The sequence below is a fragment of the Gopherus flavomarginatus genome, chromosome 6, assembly GCF_025201925.1.
Source record: "Gopherus flavomarginatus isolate rGopFla2 chromosome 6, rGopFla2.mat.asm, whole genome shotgun sequence".
Taxonomy (NCBI): Eukaryota; Metazoa; Chordata; order Testudines; family Testudinidae; genus Gopherus; species Gopherus flavomarginatus.
This window is the reverse complement of record NC_066622.1, coordinates 118,152,812-118,166,699: the sequence shown is the minus strand read 5'-3', so window position 1 is coordinate 118,166,699 and position 13,888 is coordinate 118,152,812. Positions and strand designations below refer to the sequence as shown.

General features: G+C 39.5%; 1 protein-coding gene across 6 annotated transcripts in view; it reads right to left on the bottom strand.

The window, feature by feature from the left end:
* The window catches only part of UROS (uroporphyrinogen III synthase), a 44,381-nt gene that overhangs the window by 30,294 nt on the left and 199 nt on the right, over positions 1-13,888 (bottom strand). The window contains exons 1-4 of one of the 6 annotated variants that reach the window (XM_050959706.1): positions 13,634-13,821; positions 8,689-8,767; positions 7,930-8,013; positions 3,101-3,197 (exon numbers count right to left, since the gene is read on the bottom strand). In XM_050959706.1, coding sequence (XP_050815663.1) covers positions 3,101-3,197; positions 7,930-8,013; positions 8,689-8,751 — 244 coding nt within the window. In that variant the 5' untranslated portion in view covers positions 8,752-8,767; positions 13,634-13,821. Of the gene's footprint in view, positions 1-3,100; positions 3,198-7,929; positions 8,014-8,688; positions 8,910-9,132; positions 9,244-13,633; positions 13,822-13,888 lie in introns of those variants that run through there. The other 5 variants (XM_050959705.1, XM_050959704.1, XM_050959708.1 and 2 more) reach the window with 5 other exon arrangements.

Sequence of the window (13,888 nt, the reverse complement as noted above, 5' to 3'; positions counted from 1 at the left end):
TTAGTCTATAAAGACAAGGGGGTCTGAACCTTAAGTGATAAGCAATTGAATTAACTGATTGTATACAATATTACTACATTATAAAAGTGTATAGCGGGAGGTCTTTTATGAAACCCTATGACACAACAGTGATTAATATCAGTGTGAACTGTATGTGTTAACACTACATAAGAAATTATGGATACTCATTGATATTAGGCTTTCCTGTCTGTGGCCAAAGGGAAAAACAAGCTTTCCCCCAGATAGGAATGAAGGCAGCTGTCTACCTGTCTCCAATGAAATTATGCAAGGTGTGACCAGAAATACTGAAAGTTCTATTTACACAGAGATCAGCAGGGGAAGGGAAGACCACAGGAAAGGAAAAACAGCATGAGGTCATCCTGCCTCTTGAAACAAGTTAATTGAACTTTGGAGAATATAAGCAAGGGCAGAAGTCATCTTTGGCATCCATCACTAGACAGACAGACAGAAGGGAACAGAGCTTTTGCAAGCTGAGAAACATGGATCTTTCCACCAAGGGCGGGGGTAGAGAGGAAGGTAGGGTGGAAGTCTCTGGAAACTGAATATAGGTGAGAAACCATGTTGAACAAGGCCTGTACCTTGCTAGATTAAGTTTTAGACTTTTAGCTGTGTATTTTCACTTTTATTTGCTTGTAACCCTTTCTAACTTTATTCCTTTACCTGGCATCACTTGGCCTACGTCCTATCTTAATATATTTGTTTTATTTTTACGATAGACCAACTCAAGTGTTGCGTTTAAATGGAAGGGTGTATTTACCTCATTTAAGTTAATAAGCTGTGATGTGATATTGTGTCTCCAAAGAAATAAGAAGGTTCATTTGTTCCTCTAAATTGTCCAGGAGAGGGCTGGACAGTGCACAGCACATGGTTCTGGGAAAATTTGCGATTGGAAGTGTGTTAGGGTCACCTTGCTGGTTGTAACCCAGGCTGGTGGAAGCCAGAGAGGAGCTGTAGTCAGACTGCTGGGATCAGAGTTGCTGAACCAGGGCTGTCTAGATACTTCAGGGTGTAACCTGCATGCTTGTAGGCTGGCTGTGAGCATCCCAGGCTGGGAGCTACAGTAGCAAAACACTGTAAGATGCACAGGTTGCAGGGCAAATAGTGACACAACCCCCCCCACACACACACTTTTCTGGACTGCACCCTGACTGATAACATGATAGAAGTATACGTAATTATTTAAAATATGTATGTATTCCAGTAGTGCTCAAAAGCCCGAATCAGGATTGGGGCCCAACTGTAACAAGTATTGTACAAATACAAACAAAGAGATGGTCTTTGCCCCCAAAAGCTTAAAATCAAAGGTGCTAATCCTGCAAACACTTAAATACAGGAACAGTCTCACTGAGCTGGTACTACTTACATTTGTAAAACTACTCATATACATGTTTGCATGATCAAAGTCTAAATATGGAGAAGGTAAATCAGGTGTTTCTAATTACCCTTGCTCATAATACAAGAATGAGGGGGATATCATTTGAAATGAGAAGATAAATACATTTAAACTTGTGAAAGGAAATAATTGTTTAACCAGTGCACAGTTAACCTGTGGAACTCATTGCCAGAAGATAAAACATTGAGTTCTAGAGTTCACTAGGATTTTAGAAAAGGATAAGATAGTTTTATAGTTAATGAGAACGATCAGAATTACGTTAGTGCGAAGAGATGTTTACCCCACACAAGGCCTGAAGGGGTTAAGATGGTGAGATGGGCCAATTAACCACCTACGCAGCACCTGAAGGAGGTGGCAAGGACTAATTAGAAATGAGGCTGAGCTGGACAGGAACAGACTGGGCCTGTATAAAGCCCAGCAGCTGAGGGCAGATGGGAGCTATAGAGAGTGAGGCTACAGTCACTCTCAGGATAAGAGAAGGTAAGGTAGGACATAGCCCAGGGATACAGCAGTAAGGTTCAGGACTGTGCAGACCTTGACAGCTTGTTGTAGGGTCCCTGGGCTGGAATCCAGTATAGAGGGCAGGCCTGGGTTCCCCTGCCAGCTGCTGGAGAAGGGGCACTGTTAAGGGGCAGTGAATGGGAAGACTGCCTGGGACAGTGAGACCAGAGACTTTGACTCCCCAGAAGGGGAGTACTTAAGTGACCTGGCTGGAGGGCCAAGCCACAAAGGGAGAGCAGTTGAGTCCTGAGAGAGTGAAGCACAGAGAAAGTGATGGAGTGCCACTGCAGGAAGGGGCACTGGCCTGGCAGAGCTAATCCCCAGGAGTGAGTAGAGCACCCCAGGACAGTTAGATACAAATATTAAAGGGTATGTATCCTTGTTCTGTGGAGGTAAACCAATTATTAACTGTCTGAGAATAGAAATAAACTTTCTCTACACACAGGCTATTTAATAATTGTCCATTTATATGCTTTCTTGCACCTTCCTCTGAAGCATCTTGTCCTAGCCACTGTTAAAGCCAGAATACCCGACTAGATAGACTATTGATCTAATATGGTGTGACAATTTCTATGTAATGTTCCACAAGACTTTTCCACCCAACCTGGTACATTGCTGTTTATTCATTATCATTTGTTCACTGTCCTTTCGCTACTTTTCAATCCACATGACAGATTTTTTTATTTCCAAGATTTAAAAAAACTGTTTCAAGTAAGATTTCATGAGAATCATACATGCATGATGATGGGATGGCCAGTTTCTAGCAGCTAGAGAGTTTTCAGTGGACGCCTATGTACAGTCCCAGAATATACCTTTATATATTAAAAACTGAAATGGATTCCTCAGTTAGTGCTTACCACTGTCCTAGCATTACTAAGAAGAATAACTTGCATTCACTTGATGGGGAAAAATGAAGTCTAATTAGTAACCTGAACTCAGAGTTTTTTGTTATACTAATACTTTTTCTAGTTGGGGGGGGAACAAACAAACAAAATCTCTACAAGTGAAAGCTCACCTAAGCATAAAGCCGCACAGTGCCTTTAAATATTCAAAGTCAATTATTAGATATCATTTTTTTTAAATATACACATACATACACATTAAGTAGACTCTGCTTGGAGAGAGAATGAAATTTACAAAACTTCATTTAAAAAGACATAACCAAAGGTATAAATCTGCACTTACCTTCATTTTTACTATTCTCTCCCAAACACAACTTGGCAGCTTCTACTGCTCTTGGACTAGTAAAAATTAAACCCTCATAATGATCTGGATGAGAGAGCTACCAAAAACAATTTAGAAAATACATTTAGATAAACTCTGGGAAGTTCAAAAAACATACAGTCAGTGTTACAATTTTATAATATGAATGTTATAAACCAAAGTAGCAAATATTTTGATCACTTAATACAAGTAGCAAAAATATTGAGATTTATAACACTAAATTCAGGCTAACTCAAACTTTCATACACGACAATGTTAATTCTGAAATCTGAATGTAGGAACAGACTTAAATTCTTCTCACCAGACTTGTATGTGAGAAAAGTGTTGTATGATGGATTTAAAATTCTTACAGGGAAAGCTAATAATTATTGCTAGCAATAACTCGGGTGCTTGCCTCACTGCCAGGATGAAGACTAGTTCAAATTACTGACTGTCTATGCGAAAAACAACACCAACAAAAAAATTGTCTGTGAGATCCTAATAATTGTAGGCCTTGTCTGAACATAGTAACAGATTATACAATTTAAATTTAGCATTTCAGTAAATATCCCTGGACATTTGTAAGAACATGGATAACACAGAACTATGTATCTCAAATTTTAAATAAAATAATTTTTAAAATGGTAACAAGGCAGAGAGAACATCAAGTGTGCAATTTTGTGGGTGCGGCACAAAACTTTAAGCCCAAGGCAAGAGAAGGGCTAAGACAACTGTTAAGCCAATTCTTTTCCCCTCACGGTTCTAGGGTAATGGGGGGCTGAGAGCTTTTGAAAATCTCACTACTTTATTTAGGTGCCTACATGGGAGCTACTGGGTCCTGAGCTCTTTTCAAAACCTGGCATAAAAAGTGTAAAATACTCATCTTGTACACGAGTACAGGACAAATGTTTAAGGTACTTTTTAACAACTAAGCGCCCAGTCCTGAAACTGGCTCTGTATGGAACCTACTGCAGGCATATACCCCTAATATAGAACACCCAAATAAGGAATATTAAAATAATGTCAGAAACTTCTTTAGCATAAATACCATTTTCTATCATCTCAGTTACATAATTTCTTTGTATACAATAAAATAAAAATTAGGACTGTCGGATGTCTGAGGGTTATAGATAAATTTGGGTTAGTAATCAGAGACCATATAGAGATTCACAACGCAAAATGCTAATAACAAATGCATGTATATTGCATACTCTGAGAATCAAAAACGACTGGATTTAAAGTAGGGTGAAATACTGGCCCCACTAAAGTCCATGGCAAAACTCTCATTTACTTCAGTGAAGCCAGGATTTCACCAAAGCTGTTCGTTTCACTTAACCTCCTCATAAAGTGTATTTAATGCTACTAAAGCTGCAATAAAAGCACTATCTTAGAGCTTTCGCAAGTAGAACATACCTGGGATCACCCATGCCTCCTAACTCTGGCTTCATAACTGGCCAACAGTAGGGGATGATCAGCACAAATCACTCAGTTTATAACACCTCCAGAAAGGTACTACAGTACCTTCTAGGGAGGCTTGCATATTCCAGTTCAAACTAGATTTTCCAGAGCCCAACAGACAAGAAAGGACTTTTGGCTAACTAGCCCCACCTCAAAATAACTCAGGGCCTTCATTCTGGTTCTTGATCTAAAGACTGATATGAACTTGCAACCATGGGGAAGACATAGTTGTCAGGTTTGAAGGACTGACGTTACCAGTGACCTATGTTAAAATTGGGGGTGAACCTGGTAAGCTTTGTAGCATGTGTGTATGTTTCTGTTGGTGGTGGTGTTTTTATATGCTTTCTTTGTGATGATTTTACCTTAACAATAAATGTGCTGGCTTAGGAGCTGTGTGGTAATTTGTAAGTGCTGGCAATACATTGGTCATAGCCCTCGAAGAGTAAGCAAAGGACAGGCACTGGCCTTTTAGGCAGACTGGCTTACTGAGGTATTGCAATATAAAGCTTGGAGCTGTTCAGCCTTAAAGTCCCCTGGTCCACATATCTATTCAAGGGACACCATCACAGGACCTTATCACATCAGCCACACCATCAGGGGCTCGTTCACCTGCACATCTACCAATGTGATATATGCCATCATGTGCCAGCAATGCCCCTCTGCCATGTACATTGGCCAAACCGGACAGTCTCTACGCAAAAGAATAAATGGACACAAATCTGACATCAGGAATCATAACATTCAAAAACCCATTGGAGAACACTTCAGCCTCCCAGGACACTCAATTACAGACCTAAAAGTGACAAAGAGTCCTGTGGCACCTTACAGATTAACAGACGTATTGGAGCATATACGAAAGCTTATGCTCCAATACGTCTGTTAGTCTATAAGGTGCCACAGGACTCTTTGTCACTTTTTACAGATCCAGACTAACACAGCTATCCCTCTGATACCTGAGACCTAAAAGTGGCCATTCTTCAACAAAAAAAAACTTCAAAAACAGACTCCAATGAGAAACTGCAGAACTGGAATTAATTTTCAAACTGGATACCATCAAATTAGGCCTGAATAAAGACTGGGAGTGGATGGGTCATTACACAAACTAAAAACTATTTCCTCATGCTAATTTTTTTCCTCCTACTGTTACTCACACCTTCTTGTCAGCTGTTTGAAATGGGCCATCCTGATTACCACTACAAAAGTGATCTTCCCTCCTGCTGATAATAGCCCATTTTAATTGATTTGTCTCGTTAGAGTTGGTAAGGCAACCCCTATCTTTTCATGTTCTCTGTATGTATACATATCTTTCTACTGTATTTTCCACTCCATGCATCTGATGAAGTGGGTTTTAGCCCACGAAAGCTTATGCCCAAATAAATTTGTTCGTCCCTAAAGTGCCTTACCTTGAAAAGTTTGTATTTGTTTTTTAGTTTTAATAATCATTTAGCAGGCCCAGGTGCTTGGCAACTGATTCAAAAGAATGTCTAAACAAACATGAGAGTAGAGGATTTTAAAAAATACAGGAAATAAAATCAATTTTATGAGAATGAACTGAAAATTTTGAAGTTGTTTCTAGCTTGCAGGGTTCAAAATGGAACAATTTCTCACTCCCCCCCCCACCCAAAATTTTCAGGAAACAGCTTTTTAAAAATGTTTGAATTTTTGTGTCTTCCTCCTCTCACTTTTTGCCACCAAATGCAATAAAATAAATTATGTGCAGGGACATAATCTGTCTGTAACTTTTCATTTTTCCTAACCTTTGAAAAGTTGTAGAATAGCAAAAGGAAAAATGAAATTAATTCTGCCACAGTAATTATTCAAACGTCTCCAGTTTTTGATGAGTCTGAATTTTCATTTTTCCTTTTGCCATTCTAGCTTCTCCAAGGTAAAGAAGTTTTGAAAAGTTACAGTGGCAAACGGAAAAATGAAAAAGTGACATCCTCCCTCCCCCAAAAACCTAGCTAGGATTAATTTAATGGCAAAATGGAGGGGCAAAAGGGGGCAATAATTAAAATTTCTGAAACTTTCAATTTAAAAAAAAAACAGAAAATTTAAAAAAAACAAAACAAAACAAAAGCTTTTTGTGAAAGTTTTCAGTTCAGTAAAAAGACCATCTTTTGTCTGCAAGATGTTTCAAAATAAAAAATGTCAACCAGTCGTACTAAACACATTTCTTTTCTGTTTCTTTCTCCAGCTCACATGGCCCTTCCCTCCTCTCTTTCAAGTCCACAAAATCCCCATTATTTAGAGCATTCTGTGGAACACACCATTGGGCATCTGTCAGGTAGGGAAACTTGAATAGTAAACAGTGTCCTTAGAATCTAGGCATCAGGGTGGTTCAAATCATACAATCATACGAAGGCCTATCTTTTTCTTGCATAAACCCACCTTCCTGTATATACCTTCCTTTATATAAATCCTAGTGTTACAGCACACTATGCCATAGGCAGAAGCACAGAAGAAAGCACAGTCAGATCTTAGTTTAGTTTCCAGTTAACAAACAGAGGTCACTGATGAGCAGCTCAAACCACTAAGTGTGCTGTCCCCATGCCCAGTGGTTTTCAACCAGGGGCCAGGGTGCCCTGGGGGGCCACAAGCAAATTTTGGAGGGTCCACCAAGCAGGGCCAGCAGTAGACTTGCTGGGACCCAGGGCAGAAAGCCGAAGACCCACGGCATGGGTCTGAAGCTCAGGGCCCCAAGTTCCGCCACCCAGGGCTGAAGCTGAAGCCTGAGCAACATAACTTTGCAGGGCCCCAGGCAGTTGCCCTGCTTGTTACCCCCTAATGCTGGTCCTGGCTTTTATATACAGAAAAATAGTTGTTGTGGGCCATGGAGTTTTTATAGCATGTTCGAGGGGGGGCCTCAGAAAGAAAAAGGTTGAGAACCCCTGCCCTAGCCCCCACTGGTTTGGGGGAGCAAGAAAGTGAGTCCTAAAATCAAGCCTGTTTTCTTGCCATGGCAAAGGCTTCTAGGCAATCGACCTAGTATTATAGTCACTGCAAGACTGGCTGTAGCTCATCCCAGCTGAATCTGTCAGGTTAGTTACATGACAAGGGACTACATCATTTTATGATGTCAGGGGGATGAGTTTTGCACGCTCCAGAAGTTCTTCACCATCGTTAGGAGCAGCTTTTTGCTCCAATTAGGCAATGAGGGATGAGACTAACAGGATATATACTTAAGGAGGGGACTAGAGTTGTGGAAAAGTTCTTTAACTCCCTATCAATTCAGGAGAGAAATAGTAGTACAGATAGCAGTGAGGGGGTATTATTGAATCAGGATTAGTCTTTGTAGCTTGGCAATCATAGGGCATAATTTCTCCAACAGGACTACTAAAAGGCTGAAATCTTACCTTTTCAAAGAAAGTTTGAAGAGACACAAATTCAAATGACAAAACAGGAATCAAAGCTGCTTCAAATCCATATAATCCTAATTCCTATGGATAAAAGTATATCTAGTCATTGGAATGCATCACAAATAGAGGTTATTTATATTTATAAAAATGGGCTATTTAGCAGCAGAACTATTCAACTACTTTTCTGAACTAAAATCCAACACTGTCTATGGAATTTTTGGTTTTTACTGATGAATTTAGTGCTGCTGAAAGATATTGCACTGACAGTCCTGGAGACTGAAGCCCTGTATTTATCCATTGAACAGGTACAATATAAAACAGGGTGGGCAAACTTTTTGGCCCGAGGGCCACATCTGGGTATTTAAGTATCCAATTATGTTGTTGAACTCTCAGTGGAGACTGCTAACAATTGTTTGTAACAATTACAAAATACTGTAATCATAATTCTGATCTATGTGAAAGCAAACTGATATTTAGTCATTTACCCAGTTAAAAACTAACTTCAATAGCAACGGATGATTACCAGCTAAGAACTTTAACTTTGGTTTTAGTGCATAACTGTCATATCTAAAACTACTTTTTGTAATAGTGCAAATTACAGTGGAAAGTTAGTTTTCTCAATAGATACTAACATTTCAAACATTTTTTCCTAGTTTTGTAACATCCAATCACATCAATGTTTAATTGCTAAGTATTATTATTAATTTAACAGTGAAACAACACAAGGAATATCTTCCCCCACCCCCTGTTACTTACTTGAATATATGGATCTGGTCCTGAGCCTCTGTCTTTGGGGTCCTTCAGTAACAGAACCTTCATTGTTTACCAAAAATGGCTACAGAACATTGAAACACAATAAAGAAATATCTAAATTAGATCTAGAGGACTTCTCTCTGTACAATGCCAATAAAAGTTATGCACCACAAGAAACAGAATAATTGACAGATGCACTACTGTTTACATAATGAGTAAGCAGTTAACGAACATTCTCTGGGAGTGAACATCCACCCTGATAAGGCCAGCAAAAAGTATGCTGGTTTTGAATGATACCACTTACAGAGAGACAAACAACAATGAAAAGAATGTACTTTAAAAGAAAACACTTTTAAAAAGGAATAATCTCAGTAACACATTAACGTAGTAATATGAGCATCCTCTGACAGCTTTGCTATTCTATTCTATATTGGTTCTTATACTGACCTCATCACACGGTATTTGAGCATCTTCCAGTGGTGCACTAAGCCAGCATTTCTCGCATGCAGCCACAGCTGCTTGGGTAGTGATGGGGGAGAGGGAGGGCAAAGTTTTGGCCCCTCCTCTGGGCCTGCAAGTAGGGGCTGGGCGTTGCCTGACTCTGGAGCCACAAACGCCGGAGGAGTTGACAGCCGGTGTGAGTTCCCCACCTTTCCGTGGGCAGTGGGACTCAGGCTTCCAGCTTCAGCCCTGGGGTGGCAGGCGGAAATCTTCAGCCACGTGGCAGCAGGTTCTGGCCACTGGGGTTCAAGCTCACCACCTGCCTCATCGCCTCTGGCCTGCGCTGCCTCTCTCAGCCCCTAACCCATCCACCCCATCACCCCTGGCCCCCAATGCTCCCTACCCACCACCTCATCCAAGGCTTAATTTGTCCCCTGGCTTGCCAGGGCTGTGTGGGTCTCATGTGAAAAGTGATATTTGTATGTTTGTTAATATCACTTTTCACTGCCCCACAGCTAGCTAACAAGTCTGCTGCTGTGAAAAGTGATATTAACAAACATACAAATATCATTTTTCACAGAAGCAGACTTGCTATCAATTCTATTTAAAAGAAAAAAAACAGAAACCAAAAAAGCAAAAGAAACAACAAAAAAGACAAGAACATGCAAAGCACCTTATTTGTATTTCTATTCTGTTCAGGGCCAGTAAAATATAGAGACAACTGTACATTGTTGTTGTTATTGAGTCTGCAAAAAACCTAACAACCCTATACAAATAAATTACAATGATTTGGACAGGTATATGTGCATATAGATTCTATGATATTTGTTTTTCCTAAAATTAAGTTTTTTCAGAAAAATTGTCATAGCGGCCACCAGCAAGAGTTGGTGGCCGCACTCTGAGGACATCAAAAAATGTGCTGTGAGACCCCCTGCACTAAGCTACTAGCAACTGTCTCATTTATTCTTTCATCCTCTCCCCAGGGAGAAAAGTGTATGTAGTAGAGTGTTTTATCTTGGAATTTATTTTTATATTATGTGTATTTCAGAGCACACACTTCCAAATGAAGTCAACAGAAGCTGTGCGAGTTCAGTATGTCTGAAAATCAGACCCCACTGAAGTCAATGAGACCAGCTAGTCGTGCTTAAAAATAGGCATGAGCTTAGATACTTTGCTGAATTGGGGCCTGACTTCTCTCCTACAGGAGGATTCAATATCACAGCCATGACTGGAACTCATAACACTTCTTCCTATTGAGGTGTTAATCAGTCTCCTGAGACAAGGTTGTGATGACAGTTGCATGATAATAAGTCTAATTTGGACACAAACATCCTCTTAACTTTTCATAGGAAGAAGATATTCCTATGAACATTTTTATGTTTAATTTAGAGGGGCAGCAAATATTTTGGGGAGTGTCAAACACTGAGCTTTTTTTCTTGAAAAATAAGCGTTCTCATGATTTTTCAGCCATTTATAACTTTGAAACAAAATTCCAAAGTCAAAATAAACAAAGTTTGGTATACCCCTCTGCAGAGTATAGGTTATTAGAACTTTGATTTTGAAACTAAAGGCATTAACAATCTTTCCTGCTATTGACTGAATCTCCTCTAGCCACGCCATCATATAAAATTTAAGCATTTGAAAACTTCAACCAGTTATCAACACTTAAGAATAATGAACTTAAAGCACTGCAATGCAATGCGGAACTGGCAGAGTTGTTAAGGTTCACTGAAGGAAAATCCATTTCTGCAAGACTTTATGATATTTACTATAGCACAGCTCTCTTCTTGTAGACATTAGCAACTCCACAGGAGGCAACAGAAGGTAGTGTATCAGAAGAAGATCTAAGCCCAAGGTCTCTGCCTGTGGCTGACAGACCAAATAAGATACACAGGAGGACATCTCTGTTCCAAATTCTCTTATATAGACTAATGTAGCAAGACTCAACTTTGGCAGACTTCATCAAGCCCTCAGGAGGGTATGTGCCTTTCTATCTGTCTGTCTGTGAATATATACATGTCGCAGGGGTGGGGGTGGGGGGTGTCAGATTTTTTTTTTAAACATAGGAAATTCACACAAACTTTAAACTTACTCTTAAAAGTTGTTCCAGTAATTACTACAACTGTTATATAAATTACATAAAAAGAACACTACGATTAAAAAACCCAACAGCCTAAGCCTTAGAAGGTATTGAAATTATTATTAAGGAAACATATATGTACTCCAATATCCTTACAGTTCACACATTCTCTTAATAGTGATACACACTTCATAAATTACCTAAACTCTGACCGCAGCATGAACTTACAAACTTTTCCATAATATACATCACTAATTATATACTTTAATGGCATTTTAAAAAATCCTTTCACCTCTTTGAAAATAGATGTATAATGTTTAATAATGCTAAGAATGAAATCATCAAAAATGTAAATCTAAGAAAAAATGAAAATCATCCCAAGGCAATAATTCTACTAGGGAAGAGTAAAAAAGCCAAACTAGAGTTACAAAACCCCAGAATGAAATCATAAAGTTGATTCAGTTGCATTCTGGAAGGAGGGGAGTTGTCACTGATGTTTCGGATGCAGTCAGAACCCACATTATCTCCCCATCATGTAGCCTGTTGTGTGTCAAATACTGAATAATAAACAGGTTTAAATCCATAAATATCCATAAATCCATACTTATAAGCTTATTAGAGGCTTCCAATTATCAAATTAATTCCACTGTTTAGTTCTTATGGGCAAAATATATATTAAAACTAAAGAAAAATTATTGGGAAAAGTCTTATAATATCACAAACTACTCTAATATGCAATTAGCTGAATGCCCACTTTACACAGAAATCACACAACTTGTTTTGGACTCAGCCATCCGGTTTACTTTGAGGAAGCCTGTCTGCTCCTGATACCATGAATGTCTTTGGCTTGCTTTAATTTCTGCCAGAAGGCAGCTACTTTATTGACTTCAAAGGGATTGCAAAGTGTGTGACTGAAACCAGAATTTGGGCTAGAGCAGCCGCAGATTTGTGCACTCCTGTAATATTTGTTGTGCCATGATAGTGTCCTTTGAAGGGCTTTGGTGCACCTGCTGTAAAAGTAGCTACAAATCTCTCTGAACCTTGAGTCGTCTTTTCCTTCACAGTTCAGGCAGGTTTATTTAGCATATATATTGACATGTATGATCAAATATAAAGTGATATAATGCACCTGTATGGCAATGCTCTCACGCAGCAGGCATGCCTTATAGAAGAGACAAACCTTGCATTGTTTTGGCTACAGCCTCTCCAAAATCATTTTTCTTAGCAATTATGCCCTAGGACAACTGACATCACCGTGAATGTAGGCACAATGCCATCCTAACAGATGGGGATGAGTATAGACAGCCAAGAAGCCACGTATGGGCAAATATGCATGTTGAATATGGTATTCCCAAACCAGAAATGTTGAAACAGCTGTTATTGCTGAAGTGGTACTCCCATGACGAAAGGAAGATACCATCAGTACTATAAATTGGATTTCTTTAGAAATAATACTTTTTAAAAGTAACAGCTTTTGCAGCTTATTACAATGTGTTATAGGTGCCATAGGTGCCATAGAAACAGGAATAATAATCTGTATTTATAATAGATTCTTCAAGTCCTAGAGACTCTGAGAAGGAGACCCGGAAATTGGCTAATGAATTATTATTTCTGAACAGCTGGATTCCTGCTGAATAAACTGAAAGAGTATAGAACCCTGTGAGACATTTCTGCTGTATAGAAGAGTCCTATATATCCTAGAAATGGTGGAAATACATGAATAATACACACAACTTCCTTGGTGATATATTCAGTGTGTTCCCACATATACTTAAACATTACACTCCTTTACATTATCTCCATTTCTCCAGAGATAACACAAACTCGTGACCAACATTTAAAAAAAGTTTCTATAAAGAATCAGTGGCTGTCGATTTACATCTGGAAATCGGAAATGAAGCAGTAATGTTCCCCCTGCTAGTTCTTTGTCTAAAAGTCAAACCCTTAAAATGATCACCAGATGCTTTTTGAATAGACTCCAATTTTTATTTATTTATTATTTTCTCTGGAGTCTGGACCTTGACTATGCCTTGAGCAAGAAATCTGGACCTTGACAAAAAGTATTTGATTACCCCTGCCTTAAAACAAGTAATGGACGCCAATCTTCCTCCCTTGGCTTATTTCCTCCTTCATGTGTGTTTCAAAACGCCATCATTGCAAAGATCGTTCTTCAGTGCTAATATAAATTGCATAAGGTGACCTGCAAAGGGGGGAGGGGCTTTTGCCCCTTTTTTGCTTTTGTACGATGTATAATGGAGGCACAAAAAGTGAGGAGGACGGTTCTGCTTGATTTTTACATTAGAAATTACGGTTTTATCTAGCACGTAAGATGCCACGTATCACTAGAAACCTCCCAGGACTATGAAATTACAGAAACAAACAAAATAGAAACCTTGAAAACGGAGAGTTGATTTTATTTATTCATACCATTTAAACCCCTTTGGTTTTGCAAGCCCTTGTGACAGAGTGGCCGATTTTCAGCAGGGCTGCTGCTAGTTATGCTGCTGTCAAGCTCCTGAACCTCGCACAACGATGCAGAGCCGGGATTTCTGCCGCCATGGCCCGCAGATGGTAGCCCCCGCCCTGCTCCTTGCCTGCCCGCGTCCCCACCCGCACCCTGCCGTGTTTCCGTGCCCCGAATCCCTGTGCACCCGGAGCCGCGGCCACCCCATCTCCAGGTCC